The sequence below is a fragment of the Molothrus ater genome, chromosome 9 (genome assembly GCF_012460135.2).
Source record: "Molothrus ater isolate BHLD 08-10-18 breed brown headed cowbird chromosome 9, BPBGC_Mater_1.1, whole genome shotgun sequence".
NCBI lineage: Eukaryota > Metazoa > Chordata > Aves > Passeriformes > Icteridae > Molothrus > Molothrus ater.
This window is the reverse complement of record NC_050486.2, coordinates 18926628-18948241: the sequence shown is the minus strand read 5'-3', so window position 1 is coordinate 18948241 and position 21614 is coordinate 18926628. Positions and strand designations below refer to the sequence as shown.

The 21614-nt window shown below is 37.9% G+C and overlaps 1 protein-coding gene across 2 annotated transcripts in view; it reads right to left on the bottom strand.

Annotated features, from left to right (window-relative positions):
- Positions 1-21614, bottom strand: part of ADGRL4 (adhesion G protein-coupled receptor L4) — a 72540-nt gene that overhangs the window by 26640 nt on the left and 24286 nt on the right. The window contains exons 3-7 of one of the 2 annotated variants that reach the window (XM_036388218.1): positions 8940-9092; positions 2802-2957; positions 2215-2285; positions 339-512; positions 66-249 (exon numbers count right to left, since the gene is read on the bottom strand). In XM_036388218.1, the coding sequence (XP_036244111.1) occupies positions 66-249; positions 339-512; positions 2215-2285; positions 2802-2957; positions 8940-9092 (738 nt within the window). The remainder of the gene's footprint in view (positions 1-65; positions 250-338; positions 513-2214; positions 2286-2801; positions 2958-8939; positions 9093-21614) is intronic. The other variant, XM_036388219.1, reaches the window with a different exon arrangement.

The following is a 21614-nucleotide window of genomic DNA, read 5'->3' as shown; positions in this document are numbered from 1 at the left end:
GCTGAAAAACTCCTCAGTTTAATCCACATCTAAAGTATACCTTACAATAATTTTCTTTATCTTACCTATGTCACTTGCATTAGCATCCAGCTGGGCTGTCCTTTTGAAGCTCTGTGACATGAGAAGTGTGGCCTGCTCTGCAGTGTGCAGCAGCTTAGTCAGGCTCCTCCTTTGCTTATCTACAGGCAGAGCTTCCCAGGCTGTAATTTTGTCTTTTTGTAAAAAATTGTTCACTGTGTTGACCAAAACCTGTAAGTAAAAGCACGTGTTTGAGAAGAGTCATAGGCTACCTTTGGAATAAGGACAAACCCCACAGCTCCAAGGCTTGATCCACTCACGGTAATGCTGGTGTTCTGGAGGGCTTCATTGTCAGAGACAGGGTCACTCATGGTGTTCCACGGTGAATAGGACAGTGCTTCAACATATGAAATCACTTCTACAGGTAAAAGGGGTCCTAAAGTATTTTTATTAATTTCTTGCAGCTTCTCCAGAGGTGTTTTTAAATGACTAATCTGAAAAATGCCAGAATTCATATCTTAATGAAACAATTAAAGCCATATTTCTGCACGTGAAAAGGAACCCAATAGACTGATTTCTCTTAATTAACATACTGGTTTATAAGACACTTGTGAATAAACACTCCTACCCAATCAACAGGTTGACCTATAAATTATTGATATTACACATCTAGTATAACCCTCACAAACAGGCACAATTAAAAAAATGGTGTGCTATCATTACATATTTTTTTCCCGACAGCAGCTAAGTTTTATTTATCCTGACGATCCAAAGTGAACTAGTAAATGTTCTGCAAAAAAATAAATTAAATATCAATTATATGATTATTCTGCTTCTGTATTAATCTATTGACTTTTCTTTTAAATTTAGCTGAAGAAAAGGTGGGAACAGATGGGAAGTATTTGTATTTTTTAGTTGTTTTTTATCAAATGCAAATTATAAAGCATGTAGTTGAGTGAACTGTACTGCTTATTTCTCCTTCAGTGCTTCAGCTTATAAACTGCTAAATGCACTTACATAAAACAGCTAGTTTAAAATATAGGCAGGAGAGTGTGAGATGAAGATTAACCTTCCACATTTCAGTCTCATGGCTGAATAAGAGAAGAATTCTTACTTCACAATACTGGAATCTAATTAATAAAACACCCAACATCTGATTTTGTATGATCTCCACTCTCTGTTGTTGAACATCTTTTACGGGGCTTGCTTTGTCTTTGACTGTAACTCACCAGAACTAGAAAAACAGGCTAAAATCTGACAGTTATTTACAAGAAAGGATTTTTAATTATTAATTTAAGTTTAGTTTGAGTATATCTTTAAAAAAAATCTCACTCTAAGATTCTGCTGTAACATTTACCATGCCTTTGCATCTAAGGTATTATATTTGATATGATGCATTACATTGCAGGTAAAGATAAAAACTATATTAATACTACATATTTATATGTAATACTAGGTTAATAAAATACTTTAAAATAATATCTTTTTGAATCCAGTAACTGAATCAAATTGCTTAATATCAAATGCAAACATATACAATTGCTTTAAATTTATTTATGCTTATGCGTCATTTATCCTTTAAAATTAGACAATACTGTAGCTGTAGAATAATGGATAGTGCATTCATTAATATATTTTTATTGGCTTCAGGAATCTCTTTTTCTGGTGAAAAAAAATATTTTCTGGTGAAAAATACTCTGGCCACAGAGTATTTGTTTTTATAAATCCTGTATCACTTTACACACTTGTCTTAGAGGAGTAAATAAAGCAGCATACCAAGATGCTATGGCTCCCTTTTCTATTTAGTCACTTGTTGACATCACTTTTGTAAGCTATCTTGCCTTCCTTCTGAGCAAGCAAATAATTGCACATCAGTAAATGCAGCAGTGTGTAACTCCAGAAATTACAGAAACAGCTGAGTGATTACCACACTTCTGAATTTTTCATGCATCATGACTCACTTTGCTGGAAAGAGAACACGCAGATTCCCAGCAAGTTATTATCATGACTAGAACATACAACCCAGTTCAAATAATTTGAAATTATTAAAAAGCCTTCTGTCAACATGCTTAAGTTCAATTGTATGCTTCAAGCCTTTGTTAAAAACTGTTTAAGAACTATTATATTTGAAATAGCAGTTTCAAACAGAAACAATTAAAGGATTTGAAAATTAATCTACAAACCAGTGCTACTTACTCTGGCTAAAGTTCTATTAATATGTTCAGCTATACAGTCTTTGAATAACTCACACTTGGCCTTTGGATTTTCTGTGAAAACAAAAGGGGAAACTAATTATACATTGCAGTTCAGTCAATATTCAATACATACTAATTGCAAAAGCTCTTGTCTAGGTCATTCCCCAAACCACCAGCATTCTGAATTTATGCACATAAAACAGAGCATTCCATTCTCAAACTACAATTACAGACTTTATCTCGGCTAAAATTATAGCACTGGATTGGAATAAGCTGTTTTATTCAGGTAGAGAATTTGGTCCCTTTTATGGGACTTCCACAGGTGGGGCAGAGAGAGCTCAAATTTACAGAGAGCAGTCCAGATCTGACAACTGTGAGGAGGTAACCATTATTTCAGATGGATCTCATCACACTGTTTAGCAAAAATACATTTACAAAATTATTCTATTCTCAGGAATTGTAGATGCCACAGCCTTGCCTCTTTTTCAGGTCTTGCTGATTAATCTAACTGAAGATAAATAGGCACTGGTGGGTTTCTCAGAAGATGTATCTCTATAATAACACATAAACCTTTATAATATCATGTACCTTGGCAGGAAGTGCCATCATTTGGCTTAAACTGCAATTTTCCTGTGGATGGTTGATAACCTTCCTTACAGGAGCAGCTAAACCCTCCATCCATGTTTTCACATTTTGCATGATCTCCACAGGCAACACTTCCTTCATTGCTGCACTCATCTACATCTGCAAATATTGTGAGAAATTGAATTTTTATTAAGTATGTACAGAATAACACCTTGCTGCTTTGTTGATAATAGCCCTGCACACTACAAGCAGTTTCATAATAAAATTTCATGTAATAAAAAAAGCAACAACTAAACCCACAATCTCAATGGCAAAACCCCTGCCAATTATGATAGTTAAGGATTAGAAGGATAAATCATAATTGATCATATTTTTATACCACCACTTTTATTGCTCTATAATACTACACTGCTCGTGTTTTAAAACCATATTAATTCTATCATAACAAAATGGTTGGCATGATGCAAATCATCTGAAATCCATTTTTCAGAGATTAGACTAAATAGATTTTCTCTGCTCAGTTAGAAGAAGAAAAAAAGCCCTACAGACTTGTCTTTTAAGTTGCAGCTTTAAAAAGACACTGCAAAAGCTCACTCTGTCCATCTTGTTAATCTAAGAATTAAACTCTGTGCCCTTCAAAGTGCTTGGGATATCCTTTTCTTTCTTTTTTTTTTTTTTTAATCCACATTTAAATTACATTTGCCTAAAATGTCTTTTTTGCTTCTAAATAAATTGCCATTAGGTAGACAAGTTCAGTAACTGGGTGGGGCATAGTCCAAGAGTAAAACCAATGAATTCCAGTAAGGGAATCCATGAATTGATCAGTTTAGGAGAGCTGGGTACTAAATCCCTGGCTGGAGTACTGATTATTTTGCATTATTTGGCTGGCTAAGGATAAAGATCAAATAACTCAATGGAGAAAGCAAACTGGGAACTTTACCAAATAATTCTGGAGAATGAAGTAATGGACTGTGAAGTGCTGTGCTGGAAAGGAGAAAAACATGAAGAGCTTTGGGACAGGTATATCTGAAAGATGAAGTGGTACATGAGTGGGTTTAAAGTAACAGCCTGAGAACTGAACTGAAGGAAAGGGAGGGCAGTGCAGGGAATGGAGGAGAGAGGATGGGAGCTCCAGTCAAGAACTGGTATGATGCTTAGTTTTGGGAAGAAATTGCTGAAAAAGGAGAAGTGGTTAATTGATCAGTGGAGGAGAAGAGCTGTCTGAATTGATAGGCAGCCTCTGCTGAGCCAGAGGGTGTGTTAAAAACAGACAAGCAGAAAGCAGATTATGAGGTGGCTGGACATACACTATCAGCATATAGAAACTAGTTTCACACTCTGCTTTTGATACAAGAATCTTGGTGGTTGTCAAAAAGGAGCACAAAATAGAGCAACAATGCATGTAAAATAAGGTTATTATTGAAAAATGGAAAGATATACTGCATGCATATGGATATATAGAGGGAATGCAAAAAAATACATGAAGAATACTTGAGGGCCATCTGTCTATTTGGACAGAGGTCTCCCTGTGATTTAAGGTTGAAGTCCCACTTCACTTTCATATATCTCTTTTTCTCAATGAGCCAATGCTCTGTTTTGAACCTGAAATGCTGTCTTTTTAAGCCTGAAGCTCAGAAGCTGCCATGGAAAAGCCATTCAGACTCCTGCACAAACAGGAAGGAGATGTGGGACTGGAGGTGCATTTGCTCTCCCCAGCACAGCCACCACTGCTCTGCAGGGAGAGCCACCAGAAAACTATGTGCTTAAATGGCTTGGTGCCAGCATGGAAGTTTAAAGCAGGAAGTTAAATTATGATTTTCTGCATTAGGGCAATAGTTTATTTCCATATTTAATGTCCCAAACTGCTAATGTTTCTCTTTAAGGAGATGAGTTTTGCATTATTCGTATGTGTATGGTTTCTGTGACCTCAGTATTCATAGTTATGGAGCTAACCACATTATACATGAACCAATCTGGCAAAAGGGAAGGAAAATAACATGATGTAGTGCTACACACAGGATACCTCATAATTAAATACTGTCATTTAAAGACACAAGGCTAAAGTTCTTACTCTTGGCATTTAAATAACCTCTCACATCAGTAAATTATAAAGCTCTGCTTGAAACAAGTGAGTGTCTGTCAGTGCCTTGTTGTGTGACTCTGTAAGACAGAGAGACTTTGAATGAAGTGGCGGGGTGAAAATCATGACAAAGCCAGTTAGTCTAACTAGAAAACACCATCACCCTCACACCAAAGATTTCTTTGGCCTTGTCAGCTACATGGAGGGCATGTACATCTGAACAAGCCATTCATCATGTAATGCAGTGCTAAAACACCAGCAATTGACAACAATCTTTGCCAAAAGTTACAATAAAAAAAGTAATATTTTAATGCTTTTGAGAATACTAAGGATCAGGTTGCCATATGATTTACTGATACAAATGTTTTAAAATTGTCATGACACTTCTTTTTATAAACTTTTAGATCAGTAAATAATTGATTTCTTATTATTGGGCAGTCATGCAAATTCTTTTTGTAATTATATAGGATATAAAGTGTAATGGAGATTTTAATGAGAAGAGAGGATTATCAAAAAAAAGCAGAAATTCAAGTATTTTGGCACATCTCTGGCAACAGGGCTGCTATTTAAAATCTGATAGAGACACCCTGTTGAGTATATGCAAATAGACTTTCTGCAGTTGAGTTGTCCATATGGAATGGGTCCATATCATGCCTATTTAATTTACTGTTTTCAGAAGAAAAAAACAACTCCTGGATGACAAAATTAAAAGGCAATATGTCTGAACTTGCAAGGTACTAATCAGCTTCGTATCCCTTTTAAATCAATGAGATTGTCAGGAGCAGCCAACAGTTTGTGGCAGTTGCAAGAATGCAGCTTTTAAGTTACTGCTTTGAAATGCTGTGTGCAGTAGCTGTAGGCTTTTGTTTCTTTATAGTTTGTAGTTATGCCTTTTTAAACCAAATATGCAATAGTTGGACCACACATGGACAACAGCTTGTCAGTGCTTTCAGCAATCCAGTTTTAGTGGGGCTTTGGGGTGAGGATCCCAAACTCTCCTCCTGATGTGCTGTGGGAGCAGTAGTGGGCTGCCAAGGCTGCATGAGCATTCCTCACAGACAGCATTCCTGAGCAAAGGTTGAAGAACAACAGCTTTTTAAACAGAAGAGCATTTGCCATAGATCTGTAAAAAGCCCTGGCCTTTCAGTAAATATTCAAAACAAATCTGCAGCTGAACTTTGAAGCTTTTATAGCTGCGATCAGAAAAATAATATCACCCACACCACTTAGGCTAGTGTGAAAATAGATTTATAACCTTTTATTTTATTTCTTTGCTTTGTCACTCCTCATCTATTGCAGCAGGCAAGGAAATTCCAATTAAATTAAAAGTACGGAGAACAGTTATTATGTTCAGTCTTGCCAATTACAGGATTGTACCTACAACGCTTTGATTCCTCACCAGCCAGTCAAGACAGCTTGATGTCTACATTATACCTTCTGCTTATTAGTAGCTTGCAAGTGATTGAAAACTCCAATTGCAAAGGACTAGATGTTCCCTCCCCGTGTCTCCACACTGTGGAAGGCAGCAGCACACACAAAGTAGAAATGTAAAAGGCTATGAATGGCAAAGCTAAAAGAAAAGTTAGCAACGCGGCCCAACGCCAGACTCCATCCACTGTACAGCTCCCTTGTCACAGCAAAGGATGGGATGGAGAATGGGTGCCTTCCCAGTGCTCTCAGAAATACCTGAAGGGAGCTAATAGCATGTTCCCAGAAAAAGCAGAGTGGCGTGGATGTCACTTTCATCTCACAGATGGCCATTTTCATGTTTTTACTCTGTTGACTGGGGTGAAAAAAGTAGGTTTCTATTTCACTTTTTTATCTGCACCTGAACATTCAATAAATTGTGAAGTCTAAGAAAAGTATGGCTTTTGCACAAATCAAAAAATAGATTTTAATAGCTCACTTTCAGGACAGCAGAAAAATGTCTTCAGAAATGTCACATCCCTGCATTCTTATTTTTTTCTTCTCCATTTCCTTTATCCTTTTCTTCTTCTCTCTTTCCCTTCCTACTGTCCAGTTTTTCCTCTATCTGTATCTTTCTTTGTCATCTCTTCAGCAATTCTACCTGATAAAATGGGTGAAATACTTTTGACCCTCAACTCAAAACCCAGCATTCTGACTGGATTAAGGGTGAACCAACATTTCTCAAAGCCATTTTCCCAAGATTTCTTTTGATCTACTACCCTGGGAAACATTATCACGTTTTACTAGGAAGCTTACTGTGGTTTCCAAAGAGGGAACACACAGGTATGTGCATGGACTTTGAAAGAGACTTGCACACACAAGGTTATGTGCCACACTTGCACTACTGGAAACTCAGGTAGGTTTGAGGGCATAAACAAATAGGGTTCATAATGGCATACTCTCCAAAATTCAAACACAGTTTTAAAGTTACTGCCATGTACATATATCCATATATTAAAAAGAAGATTTAAGACTTTGTAGAATCTAAAAATATATTGTGGGGCCCCATAAACTTGTGTAGGATGGATACCTGGTAGTTCTGTTCTATGATTTGTACTAAATAACTTGCACTCTATTTAGAATGAAATGTTGATATTTGCTTCAGCTGTCACCCTGAATACACAAATGTCAGCTGCCTGTGTGCAAATCATATCTGCTACCTGTAGCAGCAGAACCATTGGGTACAAAGTATCCTATTATGGTTTTCTTGATGGATAAGGAAAAAAATTAATTGTGGATCAAAAGGTTGTGTTTAGGACTCACATCTTGGTAAAGTAATTGGTACACTTGTTTAATGAAAAAAGGTGCCCACAGGTAATTCTTTTCATTTCAGTGAGCATTTTAAAAGCTCTTGGCTCCTCCATGTGGATATTTAAAAAGAAGAAGTACTCTAGTAGAGGATAAAAAAACCATCAATCTGCCCAGTAAAGAGGGAAAAAAAGGAAGAAATTATCAAGCTAAGGGTAAGAAGTTAAAGTGACACAAAGTCAGAGAAATAAGTTTGAAGACAAACTCCCGAAGCTGAGGAAATATCATAATGTAAAAATCAAAACCTGGAGCAGAAATGGTGAGAATATTTACAGCTCAATGTGCTAACTGTCTCCATCCCAGCTAATTTAAGAATGATTCATAGCAGCTGGATAAAGCAGAGCACTTTTAGATGGATGTGAGCAATGGGCAAGAAATGTCGATTAGATCACTTTCTGGCTTAATATGCAACCACTCTGCTGATATTAAGAGCAGTGAGAAGAGAGGTTGTCAGCACTCACAAGCTCACAGGAGACATACCTAGAATGAGACACAGTCAGCATAAAGGTGTAAAGGGCAATAGATTTATTTCTCATTTTCCCATTCCCTGAGGACTTTTGCAACATACAGAGAAAATTACCAGGAGTTTGAAAAAGAGAAATAGTTGCAGTTCTTTCATTCAGAGGAAATCCTAAAGGATTGCATGGTTGTTCAGAAATAACATTTTTCCAGAGAACTTTTCCTCCCCTGTAATCTTGAACATGTTCCATTCAACTGCTACAGAACCAGAGGCTAATGAATGGCACAGGAGGTAGGATAACCACTGATCTTGCTTGTTGCTTTTGATTAGACTTGAAAAATAACAAAAGTATCGTAACCAAGTTTCCAAAAAAAAGATATTTGAAGTATACTAGTTCAAACTTATAGAGAATTTTGTTGATCCAGATCTGAATGCAGAATATTTTGTCACTTTTTCTCCTGAGAATGTGACCACCCTGCTCACAGATCAGTGAAACAGTGGCATAAATGGGTGAATTAGTGATTTCTGGGTAGCCTTAACTATATATTTATTGTATAAATCTGTGACATGTGGATTTAAATATATTGCAAGCAGAGTCAAGGTGCAAGTGTCACTGAAAGCAATGGCAGATGCTCTGCTGTCAGGGAGAAGTGTGGGCCTGAGCTGGAATATTAAGCAAACCTGTTCCAGTCCAAAATATAGGAATTTTATATGCAAACTCCAAACTTCACAAACATGAGAGCATTTTGCTAGATTTCTATAATTAAGAGAAGCAATAAGAGAAGAGTGACAGTGTAAAGCTCTCTGGTAGACGGTAATAACTTACCCACACAGGAGGTTCCATCATTAGGAACAAAAATTTGTTGACCATTGCTGGGTTTGAAACCAGACATACATGTGCAGTAATAACTTCCCTCTGTGTTTGTGCAATTGGCATGCTCTCCACACGGCTGAGTAGCATTTTCACACTCATTATCATCTGCAAGACAAATGATGGAAAAATATATTTACATTTGATGATTGAAGAAAGCAGTATTCTATAAGCTTAATTTGGCTCTGGTAATTCACTTGCATAAGCCTTGAATGCTGAGCTGGCAATCTTGGTATCTGTCTATAGAGTTTTCCCATTGCCAAGGAAGCAATCATGTGTTCAGCAGCACTCATCTGCCCTCATCATGTGTGAATCAACAAGTGAGAGATCAGTGAGATGCTGAAATGAATGGTTTAATTGGATATACACTTGGAATAAAGGATTGAGACAAGTGCGTGTTCTGCCATGGTTGTAATTGATAACATTTTTTTCCTATCCAAAACTCTACAGGTAGAAGCTCACTCTGAGGATGTGTCTGGGAATTCTGAATCATAAAAAACAGAGGTCAAAAGGCTATAAAGAAATCACCCCCTTGATTCTCTGACATCAAAGCAAAACCACTATAGTTAAATGCACATTTTTTATGGCCTGTTTGAAAAGACTTTCTACGGTATTTCTCAGCATTACTGTAAAAACAGACTTACAAATTCATCCTGCTGACTGGCCTGAGTATTCAAGTATATTGTTTTTTCTTAGCTCTCCCAAATGTCTCAACAAAGGGATCAGCAAGATTCATGTCTTGAGCCTTACCTCTTAGCAATTGCTCTGCAAGTCATAATTTTTGTACCTGAAAATTCACATGAACAATTTTACAGGGCTAACCCCAGGCCTCCAATGACACAGTGAAAAGGAGTGATATACACAAGTTTGAGACTGTCATTATGAGCATGGGGATCCAGCAACCTTAATCAAAGGTCAAACAAAATCATAAACTCATGCTTTGAACTGCATAGTTGATCTCCTGCAATGGCTCAATAAAACCATTTCCTATCCAAAATCTTCCAAGGTTTCTGTTGTCTATTGAATAATTTTCAGACCAAACTTGAAAAAAATTTCAAAAGCTTTCTTATTCAGGCCCACTATTTATCAAACTGAGAAAAACACTCTCAATACTGATAAATCCATCTTTCCAACAACCCAATTTTTTTAAGTACCCCAAAGCTTTGAAACAAAAAATCAATTAAAGTCTCCCAAAGAAGGTGGCACTCTTGAGTGGAATTCTTTATTTTCTACACCATGAGAAAGGAAAAGAGTTAAAGACTTCCTGAAGTGTACTGGGATTTTGTTCCTGTTCTCAAGCAAAAGGTACTCATAACATGATGAATGACAGGAAAGAATTCTAACAGGGAGAGAAATAACAATTTATTGCAGAAGAGAAATGATTTAGGAGCATGACAGGGAGAAGAAATATGATTTCAGAAAAGACACCCAAGGATGAGCTTTAGAAAGGTGCTCCTGCTTCCTGATGGTCAGTGCTCTCATAAGCTGTTTACAGAGATAGGATGCAGATAAGGAAAGTGGCATGCAAGCTGGGGCAGTGACAAGATTAAAGTACAGCAAGAGCCACAAAGCCTTGCAGGAATATATTTCTGGAATAAAACTTCGTCATGACCCCCAGCATAACTCAAAGAGGACACATTTCGATATTTCAAGTCTGACATGATTTTCAGTGTGACTCAGTTGACTCAGACATGCAAATATCAATTCAGAGCTGCAGTTTTCCTCAGGGGAATTTGGGTCAACAGTATCAAATGGATTATGCTCATTAAAACCAAAATGTAATGTAATTTAATGAGGAATCCAAGTATAAAAGCACTGTGCCAACACACGTCAACAATATTTATTCCACAGCCTTGGTATTCATGAGAATACAGCAGAGGATGTGTATCATTTGGATCTTAAAGAATGCCAAAATAAAACCTAATTAGTATAAGTGGAATTATGATAGGGAGGAAAAAGTGTGATGTTGATCCCAGTTAAAAAAAAAAAAAGCATGAGAATATGAAAAAATCTGGTTTGTCATGTAGCATTGCAGAGACTAGGTCCCAGAAAACTTTGCAAACCTTAATTACAGGGTCCAATTCTAATGTATTTTGTGTGTGTCTGACTCCTTTGCAACTCAAATTTGCCTAGCATTTAGTGACAACAAAAAAAGAGTGGACTACCCTATTCCAGTTAGTTGTAAAATTAATTTGGTCTTGGGAAAATATTACAGATTCTAGAAAAGAGTATGTGTTGACTTAGCAAAGCTCATGGGATTGTAGTCTTGGAAAATGAGAAGTAGAAGGTCACTGATAGTGGCAGGACTAGATTTAAAGTAGAGAAACAACAGAGCTAAGGAGTCTAAAGGCTACATGCAAGAACATTTATTTTTGATTTTTTTACTAGGAGTTCAACTGCAGTCCTTGATATCCAGCAATATTGCCTTTTTTCGGTGGTCCAAAGGATTTATAAGCAATATTAAAATGACTCATACAGTGGTTATCAACAAATTCTCTAGAATTATACCTAAATAACTTCACTGGATTATTGGTGTTTTTCCTCAATATTTATGATGTCTGCAAGGGATTTAATGGTGACTCTATGGCCTTGGTAAGCTTTCTTATTGAGAGATCTTTCAGATCATTACAGGAACATTTTGAACATTGAAGAACAGCAGTAACTTACATTGCAAACACAAGAATGAATATTTTAAAGAGTTAAATTCACATGGAGCTTTCATTTCACTGTTCCCATGCTCTAAAGTAATACTGAGCAGACTGTGCAGGGGGATAATTTACTGGACCACATCCTGCTTGCATTGAAATTAATGACATAAAAGTTACTGATGGAAGTAGGCTATGGAAAACTACTAGGTTAATGAGGAAGGCAAGAGAAGAAGTTTGAAAAAAAAAAGAAAGGATTTTCATATACAGTCTATCTAAGCATTTCTTTTTACACAAAATATTCTACAAGATAAAAAATGATGGCAAAAATAATATCGAGTTCTCTGTGTAAACAACCTGAATTTTTTATTCAGACAGCACTCCAATGAGGAGCCCAGGGGCTTAAAGTAATATTGCAAATTTTACATGATTTATAATGTCATTGGATTTGTGATTTAAAGGATGTCAGGAAAAAACAATGGGATTTATAGATGAAAAAAATGTTTTCCTAACAAAATTTCCTGCCTACGCAGAAAGGATACTATAAGTGACAGCACTCATAGAGTCCACCTGCTTTGTTGTTACCTAATTTAATTACAGCACATGCATTTAATGCTGCACAGCTACTCACTGAACACTGCAAGCAGTATTTCTGGAAATATACATTGCTTTAAAGATTTTTTGTCTCCAGTAAATTATGAAAAATTTGGAGACTTTAGAGGCACGACCAGCCAAATGACAAGGTTAATTATCATGGCTAAATGGTAATGCTACATTCAAGTCTGTTAGATACAGAAGGCATTTCCTGAATAGCTGCACTTGAAAAATGACAGTGGGGGCATGGACCTGGTTGTTGGGATTGGTTGGTTTTTTTAGGTTGCTTTCCATTTTTGGCTAGTTATTTTTTTACATGGCAGTTCTATGATTTGGATTGCTCTAAAATCTCATCATTACCAATGAAAATGTAAGGAAGATTATCAATAACTTCCAAGGGAATTTGTGTTGAGTAACTCAAAGATATGTGGGAGATATAGCAATGTGTACCTGAATACTGGTAGGATGTTTACATGGTAGAGTTGTATAATAAAATCCATTTTCCATTTTTACCTTAAAATTATAGCGAGCATGTATTTTACTGTACATAAATGTCATAGTTAGATAGAATCAACTACTGTTATAGTAATCAATGTAATGTAATCATACCTCTGCTAGTCTCTTGAGAAAGTATTATAGATTTTTAACAGCAAAAAACAAAGCAAAAAAAAAAAGAAAAACTGATACACCCCTCTAGAGCTCCATTTTGATTTGAGCTAGTAATTCTGTTGTCAAACACTTGTGCTCATTAATATGAGTACATTTTTGCATAGAGAGAGCATTAAATTATTTTAGAAACTTTAAAGCATACCAATACAAAAAAGAAGAATGATTGTGGATTTTAGGGGCATGATGCACTTGGAAACTAGAGGAATCTGCTAAGATTTTAGGAGGAGAAAAACGAACCTGGAACATTTCCTTGTTGTATTCCATGTCCCTTTTAAAGTGCAAGATTTACCATGTCATATATGATAAATATATGGTATTTTAATAATGCGTGGTTATGAAATTATAACCTACAATTGGAAAGCAGCGACAAAAGTATATAATCTGCTTTTTTTTTGTGACAAGCATTGGAAAATTCTTTGAGTTATCAATTTTGGATAGACGATTTTTTTAATACTGCTTGTGTATTTACAAGAAAAATGTCATGAGGAAAAATCTTTTAGTAATGGATTTATCAAACAGCTATGAAGGATTTTCATTGCACTGGGCACATCTCTGTGATAGACTTTTTGATGATATGATGTCATATAATATGAAGAGTTAGTTGTGGGGTGAAACTTGTCATATTGATTCACAATCACACAGTTTTTCTTGTTTTACTTTTATAGATTTCTAAATAAATTGTTCCTCCCTTCAAGTAACAAAAAAGGTGGAAATCCAAAGTTATACAGAACGATTTGTGCATTTTCAGTCCTCCCCAATCCATGCAAAATGAGATTTTTGTAGAAATTAAGAGAATATTAAAGACACCTGACCAGAGCTTGAGTTTGTTAACCTGAGCCTCAGTGGAACGAGCATAGGCCCAGTGCTGTGATTTTCAGGAGTTTAGCCTGATGTTACTGTGGACTACAAGCAGCTCTTACACCACAATATGTGCACCTTCTATTTAGTGTGTTCCCCACGTGACAAAGTTAATGCAATTAAAACATCAACAATTAATTTTCCCCTCATCCACGCAAACCTATCTGTGGAAAGCAGGGCTGTAGGCCTCTGGGGCACACCCATCTATCAAGATGGACCCAGTATCTCTGGGACACAGCAGTCTGAGCGCTGGGCAGCAGTGGGAAGGAAGGAAATGCAGCCAGGCTGGCTGGGGAATACATTGATTCATTGCATCCGCTGCTTTCTGACAGTAGCCTCTGCTGCCAGAGCTGCTATGGAGCCCCTGGGGGAAACGAAAACTACCCTTCCCTAGTGTAACCCTCATGGGAGAACAGGGCTTGAAGTGCCTCACTTAACCCCTCAAAAGCAAGGAAATGAAAGCTTCCTGTAAAACAAATTCCAGTGCTACTCCCCCCGCTGTGCTCAGCCTGTCTGGAGGTCTCAGAACAGTGGGTGATTTTACATACATTACTTCTGTGCTGCAGGACTGCATCTACTGCCATCAAAGCCCGAGTTAAGAACAGCAATACCATTAACAACCTTGCCTTTCCTTTTTGTGATTTGTTTCCATTAATGGCAATTTAACACAATTTGTTTATGATTCTCCAAAGATTCAGCATTCGAGCTTGGTCTAAATCAGCATGAAAGAGCAGATGCTTAGAATAACCACTAGAGACTGTAGAAACTGGGCTGGAAATCTCATTTAAATATGAATTGCTTTCATAATGGGCCTGATTCATCTTTGTCCTACACCTGGGCAGGGAAGCATGCAGTTGCTGCATAGGAAATCTTACTGCTGCAAGCTCTGCCTTGTTCAGATTTCACATTTCTCTGCAGCCTTCAAGAGCTTTTCACAATGCCTTCTTGGGATGTTTTTGTAGCTTGTTGGGAGTTTTTCACCAGTTTTGACTTGGTGGCTCTAAAACTAGCTCCTATAAGGTCTTAGTGCAGCAAACAAAAATTTTCTCTCACACAGGCTACATCTGTATGAAGGGATGATTTCAGATCAGCAGTTCTTTCATGTCTGGATGAACTAAAGGCCCTCACAACAGAAAATTTGCTTAGTCCTAGCTTAAGGAACAGAACAGAACAGTCTAAAAGAAGGAGGAAAGGAAAGTTTCCTACATATTAAAGTCACACTCAGGTTGAGTTTCAGAGAATGGACAAGGTTTGGAGGGGTTAATATATTATCCAAACTGTTTCTCTCATCTCTTGCTGATATTTCCAGACATTATAAATTAAACATGAACAGCATTTATTATCAGGTAAATGCCAGAGATGAAATTGTCATTTTGTTTAGCCACACAGAACATCCTGCCTTTTCAACACTTGTGAAATACCAGAAAAAGGCAATGTATAATTTGTGATCACTCCTATGTGAAGCATGGGGTTGTGCTGGGGTATATATCATTAAAGGTACTAGTCCTTGACTGGAAACAAACCATTTGCTCAGAGAGGCATCTGCAAGAATTTGAGAAGGAACAACATGCTTAAATTAGTGAAACTGAAGTAAAAAATTAAATAATTGGAGGAGGGAATAAATATCGCATGGTCCTGTCACAGTTTTTCCCCAACACTTCCTCCCCTGCACCTCTGGAGAGCAGAGGCCCACATGGAGTGTATCAACACCCTCTCATCACTCTCCCAGGAGAGACCTCATTGCTGTACTGACCAACAGAGATTCAGCAAGAAAATTCAGAGCTGCAACTGCAGAGCATCAGTTTGGGTGTCCAAACCACAAATTAGTTATTTATTGTCTGACTGACACCCCTTCCCTGACTGGGTCGTGAGGGTAAGACTCGCAGTGCTATGAAGATTTTCTCCTGCAGGCAAAACTTGGAGCTGGTCAAGCATCCCCTGCTTGTGGAGAACAGGGTCTCAGGAGCCTGTCAGGGGTGTGGGTGTTGAGCACAGCCCAAGAGGCAGCTCAGGCACAAGGGACAAGGAGCTGCCACTCACTCTTCAGGGTAGCAGAGCACAACCTCCTTGTATCTGGACTACTCCAGGATCCCCTTCTGTCTTTCTCCCAAGACAAGAGCACAGCATTAATTTACCAGCTAAGAAGCTGGTCTGATGGTTAAAATGCAATGCTAAAGAAGGAGAGAGATTTTAGCAGAGTAATGTCAGAGACAGTACAGTGGGAAAAAGCCCCTGAACAGGCTGAAGATGGTCTGCTGGGGTTCCAAGGCTGGTTTTTGAGGTGAGAAGTTGTGACTAGGTGAATTATTTGGAAAACTGGTTAATAGATACTGAATAGGAGTGGATAAAAAATTATCCCAATTCCAGTTCCAGTCACATGCTGCTCCTGGTTGGTTATATTGTGAACTCAGACAACACAAGGCTCCCATCTGACAGGATGTGAATAAGTGAGATGTCACTCAAATCCAAACATTTTGGTCCCACGCAAGAGATTAGACAGAAGGAAAACAGCTTAGGAAACAGTCTGATTAAGGGGGAATAAAAACATCCAGGCAACACTGTCCTAAATTTCAAAACAAAAAAGTATATTTAGTCAGAAAACACAGCCAGGAAATGCATCAGCACTTTAGGCTTGTAGATGAAATCCAGAGTGGGGCCATCATGGTGTGGGTGAGCAAGATGTGAAGAAGGTGTAACTGAGAGAAAACACAGCTTGACTGAGGCAGTGGAACATTGAGCATTATCTGATGAGCTTTATCAGACTTGCTACAAACATGCAGCAAAGGCTATGAGAAGAAATGGTGCTGTTCTATGTCAGGATATGGGCTTATCCTTCAGTCACTCAGGACTGCATCCTGGGGTCTGGAATGTCACATGGCAACAGCAGCACTGTGTTCCCACTGTGCCAGGCATCTGGGGCTGGAAGCACACAAAAGCACCTGTGCTGTTCCGGGAGCCTCTGCAAAGCACAAAGGGCAGTATCAAATATTTAACATCAGTGACACTGTGAGGTGTGTGAGCTCGTGGCACAGGTGGCACACAGTGATGGGCACAAATGAGCAAATACATGGGGCTCTGCAATGATTCATAAAATAACTGCTCAGGCACAGAGCTAGCTGGTAAGGGCAGTTTTAATTGGAGTTGATGGGATCCATTTGTTTAGGGTGGTTCATATTACACATTTGGGAGCCAGAAATTACTACCAGGCTGCTGAGTTCCTCCCTGGAGTGGGCAGACAGGTGTGTTTGAGCTAAAGGACGAGCTCAGGTTCATATCTAATTCTGAAGCATGCTTTCCCCTAGCTGACTTGCTCCATTGCTCCTTGTGGCAGGCTCAGAAATACCAGGACTGTTTTTGCATTTCTTTCCAAGTGAATATGCTCATGTTTGGTTTAAGTGTGTGAAAAGTCTGTTTCCACAAAAGAGCCTGACCTCAAAGTCACAAATGCCCAAGGAGTGGCTCCCATTAACCTACACCATTGCTACTACAGGAGCAAAGGGGCAAAACCTGCCAAGAGCAGAAGTCAAGAATCAAGATCACGTTGCTCTTCATCACCCACACTGATTTAATTACAAAACCCAACCTCAATATCCTGGCAGACACCCACAAATGTCAAGCTTGCTACTCCAGGATTAGACAGAATGCAATTGAGACATATCATTAGTTTCTTGGTTCACCTCCTACAAAAACAAGGAATTAACACAAAGTGGAGTGCAGCTGAATGGGGATATGCTGGATTTGAACTGCTGGCAGTGTGCAGGTATCAGGGTTTTTCTGAATGCTACCAGCAGAAATGTTTTAGAAACTTTGCTTATTAAATTACCAAATTTCCCATTTAGCTTTCATTTTTGTTGCTAACTTGCTTGTTTTCACTGAAAAACATCCTTTAACTGAAAAGTAAAACAGGACATGCACAATCAGAATATTTTTGTTTAAAGGAAAGTAAGCAGCACAGCAGTCCCCTACTGAAAGGGATTGCCAGTAGATAACCATGCCCCCTCCTGGAGAACTGAATGGGAACCCAAGTAGAAGTTCTGTTTCAGCACTGCAAATACAACTGCATTAAAAAAAAAAAAAAAAACCAACAAAGAAAACCAGAAATACAACCAAACCCAAACCAAACTACAGAAATACAATATTGGCATTCTAATTTCTTGCAGATTTCCCAATGCATTTTCCATCATTCTGGTATAGAATCAGCACCATCCATGAAAGTAGATTTATCACAATGTGAGAGTGAAGTCTTGATTACATTAACTCTTTTTTCAGAGTATTTACTTATTCTGTGTACACATATCTGTCCAATACTCCAATAGCCACTGTATAATAATATTAAGGAAAATAAGACTCAAAGTATTTCAATTATCAATGCACCTGGTTCTTGTTATTTCCAGCACTAATTTCTCAAAACTCTGCTTGCAGAACACATAAACTCAGTATGACAGAATTTTTTGCATGTTACATCAGAACCAGAAACACTCTTGTCGAGGACAAATTCTTCAGTAGCTGCAAAGAGGTTGTACATTACCATGCACCAAATCTTGTGATCTATCTGATCTGCATGCAACAGATGCTAAATGCATCTAAAGAAAGACAGTAGAACCACAAGAGGATTACTCTGTTAACAACTAAATCCCAGAAGCTACCAGGTGGATGTCTCCTACAGGCAGTTCCAGAGGGTATCACTCAGAGGCAGTGATCTCTCTGGCTCCCCCAACAATGACCCATCAAACAGCAAGTTGAAACACTAAGCTAGAGGTAATGGTGAACATGAGTTCCTACATCTCACATTTCCAGACTACCTTCCTGGTCCATGAGAGGTAAACTCTGTCTGTTTACATTTCCCATTTTACCAGCATTTTTGCAAGAGAAAAGGGAAACTGAATTTTACTTAGAAAGTTTTTGCTAAATCCTAAATTTAGAATCATAGCATTAAGACTTTCTTTGGGCAGCAAGGACAGTTAGACATGTAGAAATGACAACTGTGCTTCTCAGTGTTCAGCATTTGAATCTGCTGCTTAATAACAGGTTACACCTTATGAAGCCCAGGTATCACTGTGTTACATTTTTTTTCCAAAGGACAAATTTATTGCAAATAATTTCTTGTAACATATCTGAAACAGTATTAAGAACATTTCCTTGCTTTTGAGATGTGTATTATGTTCCATTTTGGATTTAAAAAGCAGAATACAATAAAACGTGGTAAAATTTCATTGAGAGAAGTAGTAACTCAAATAACATGGAAGTCACATATAAAACAGTGACTACAAAAGCTATTTTTTTCCCGTTGTGGAAGAGTGCTCATTGATTTCTGAAAGCACAGGCTAATTATGCTCTGAGTGGATGGAGTACCTTAAGGAGTCTGGTCTGGCCATCACTAGAGATCACTATTTGCTTTTGTCAAACCCAACTTGCAGTACTAAAGGCAGGAGTATCTTGACAAAATTTGATTGCCATCTAACATTTGGGAGGTTAGATGAGGTGACCTAATCCTGCTCTATGAAACACTTGGACCTATATTGCTCTAAGCTAATATTAGGGTTCGGCCATTATAAGACGATTTTAAAATAGTGAATAATGGTTTTATTTATTTTATTTTTAAAGTAAAAAATTACATGTGAAATAGTAATTTCTACAGTGGCCCACAAAGCTTTCATGTGGCTTGATGACTGTCCTTTTTATATTAGTCCTATTTGTGAGTTATCCCATTTAAATGTTCTGGAATTCAATAGCTTCACTTCTGGATAATAGACTAAATCACAAAAGGAAATAATTTCAATCTATAACTGAGAAAGGCCATTAATTGCTGGAATCCATCCAGTCTCCAAACCTGAAGATATCAAATATGGTCTGGCAAGGAGGAGACAATTAGGCTGAGGAATTCTACCCAGAGGGAAAACATGCCAGCATTATTTCAGCTGGACTAATGACTACAACAATAACCACTGAAGTATTTCCAGCTACTGTCAATGCTGCAAGTATTTAACTCCATGGTCAAAACATCTTAACTACTGACAGTGATATTCTCAGAGACTGACCCTAGTGGATGATTTTGGGAAAAAAAAATCACTATAAAATCATGCAGGTTTTGGTGATGTGTACTCCCCACAGCCTCCTCCCTTTTTTTTTCTTGTGATGTGAATTAAAGATAAATATAATGATAGAAGTGGAACAGGAGATTATAAAACTTAGGAGGAGTTAGGTCTGTGGTACTGCTTGGCTCAGTTGAAAGGTTGCAGGTATTTGGATGATTATAATCGTTTTCCCATATAACAGCCAAATATCATCTTAGTGGAATTTGCTCCTTTGAAAAGCATCTAGCTCTCCTCCTTTCTGTAGCAACCTCTTCCAAAAACCAGACTTGGTCTTAAGGCCAAATTTCCTCTTTCATCTCTCCCTCCTGAAACATACAGCTTTGAAGTGATGGAACTCATGGTCTCCTCATGCTAAATGGTCTGGGTAGCACTTTCTGGACCTTTTTTCTAAGGCATAAAATCTGGAAAATTTTAGCTTCATGTCAAACAGCAGAATGAGTTAACCTACTCAGATCTCTTAATGAATTTTGAGTGTGAGGGGAGTACATGGCATCCTAAATCAATCTAGAGAGACTTTTCCCTTGCTGACTACACTAACAACTTTACTCTTCATCAGTTAATACATCCTATGTTGAAATAGTCTGTTTATTCATAATCACTGTTGTCTACATGAATTTGTAATTTTCTCGTGAAGGTTTTTATTCTTAGAAACAGGGGCTAAGGACTCTATTATCCCAATGATACAAAACAGTAGGCAAAAAACAAAAGTCCATTAAAAGCATATCTCAGTTTGGACAGAAGTAATACTTATACCATCGGTATTAAAGTTGAAATGCCATAAGGAATAAAGTTGAAATGTGGCACAAGTCAGAGATAAAAACACTTTTAAGTTTGTTCACCATAATACAACCTTCCACACAAAGTGTTATTATGTCTATTTTATCCTGGGAGTACTGACAGGCAGGAGGGTGTGGATGTGTTGTAAAAATGCTGTGTATCTTTTGGCAGTCGGAGACAGGCTGTGTGCCACCCTGTGGGGCTGCATGAGCTCAGAGGTGTGTCCCATCACAGGCAGTGGTGCTGCAGCAGTGCAGCTCTCAGGCCAGGTTAATTTGCCCTTTAAATCCAATCTCTATTAGCCTGGCCCTGGCAGCACAGCACAGCTCTGCTCGCTGTGCCTGCCCTGGCTCATCCAGCACTGCCCTCCCTCAGCTCAGCAGACACCTGGAGGAAAAGTCCCAGTTACACAGCACAGAGAAAACACTGCTGCCACTGGTTAAAGTGAGGGGTATAATTTACATACTGAGATGAGAGAAAAGGAGGATTGTCATAAGGTACCGAATAAATGCACATAAAACACAACAGATTTCCACAGACTGCCATGCTGAGGTTCCATCTCTGAGGGGGAGGCACTGCAGAAACTTTCACCAGTATTGTTCCCTGAGTATTACTCAGCTTCAAAGTTCTCAGTTGGAAAGGCTGAAAACTTGCTTCCCAAGAAAATCACTCAAAAATATAAAAAGAACCTTCCCTACATATATTGAAATAAACCCCTCAAAGTAAGTGCCTAGACCTAAGTTCAAGCAAAAATAATCAAGATAAATATTACGATTACTGAATCAACTGAACACGTAGAAGAATTGGGTAGATTTCTGCAGCATGTTAAGTATCCCTGAAAATTGAGCTGTTTAATTGGAAATGTGGTGAAGTGCTGCAAGTTGCAGTAGAGATGGTTACTTTGTTTTCAATCTAGGAAAACCATTATATCATGTATCAAATGTTTTATTCATCAAAAGAAGTCATTGCCTTTTGTCCTCTGCACCTGCCTG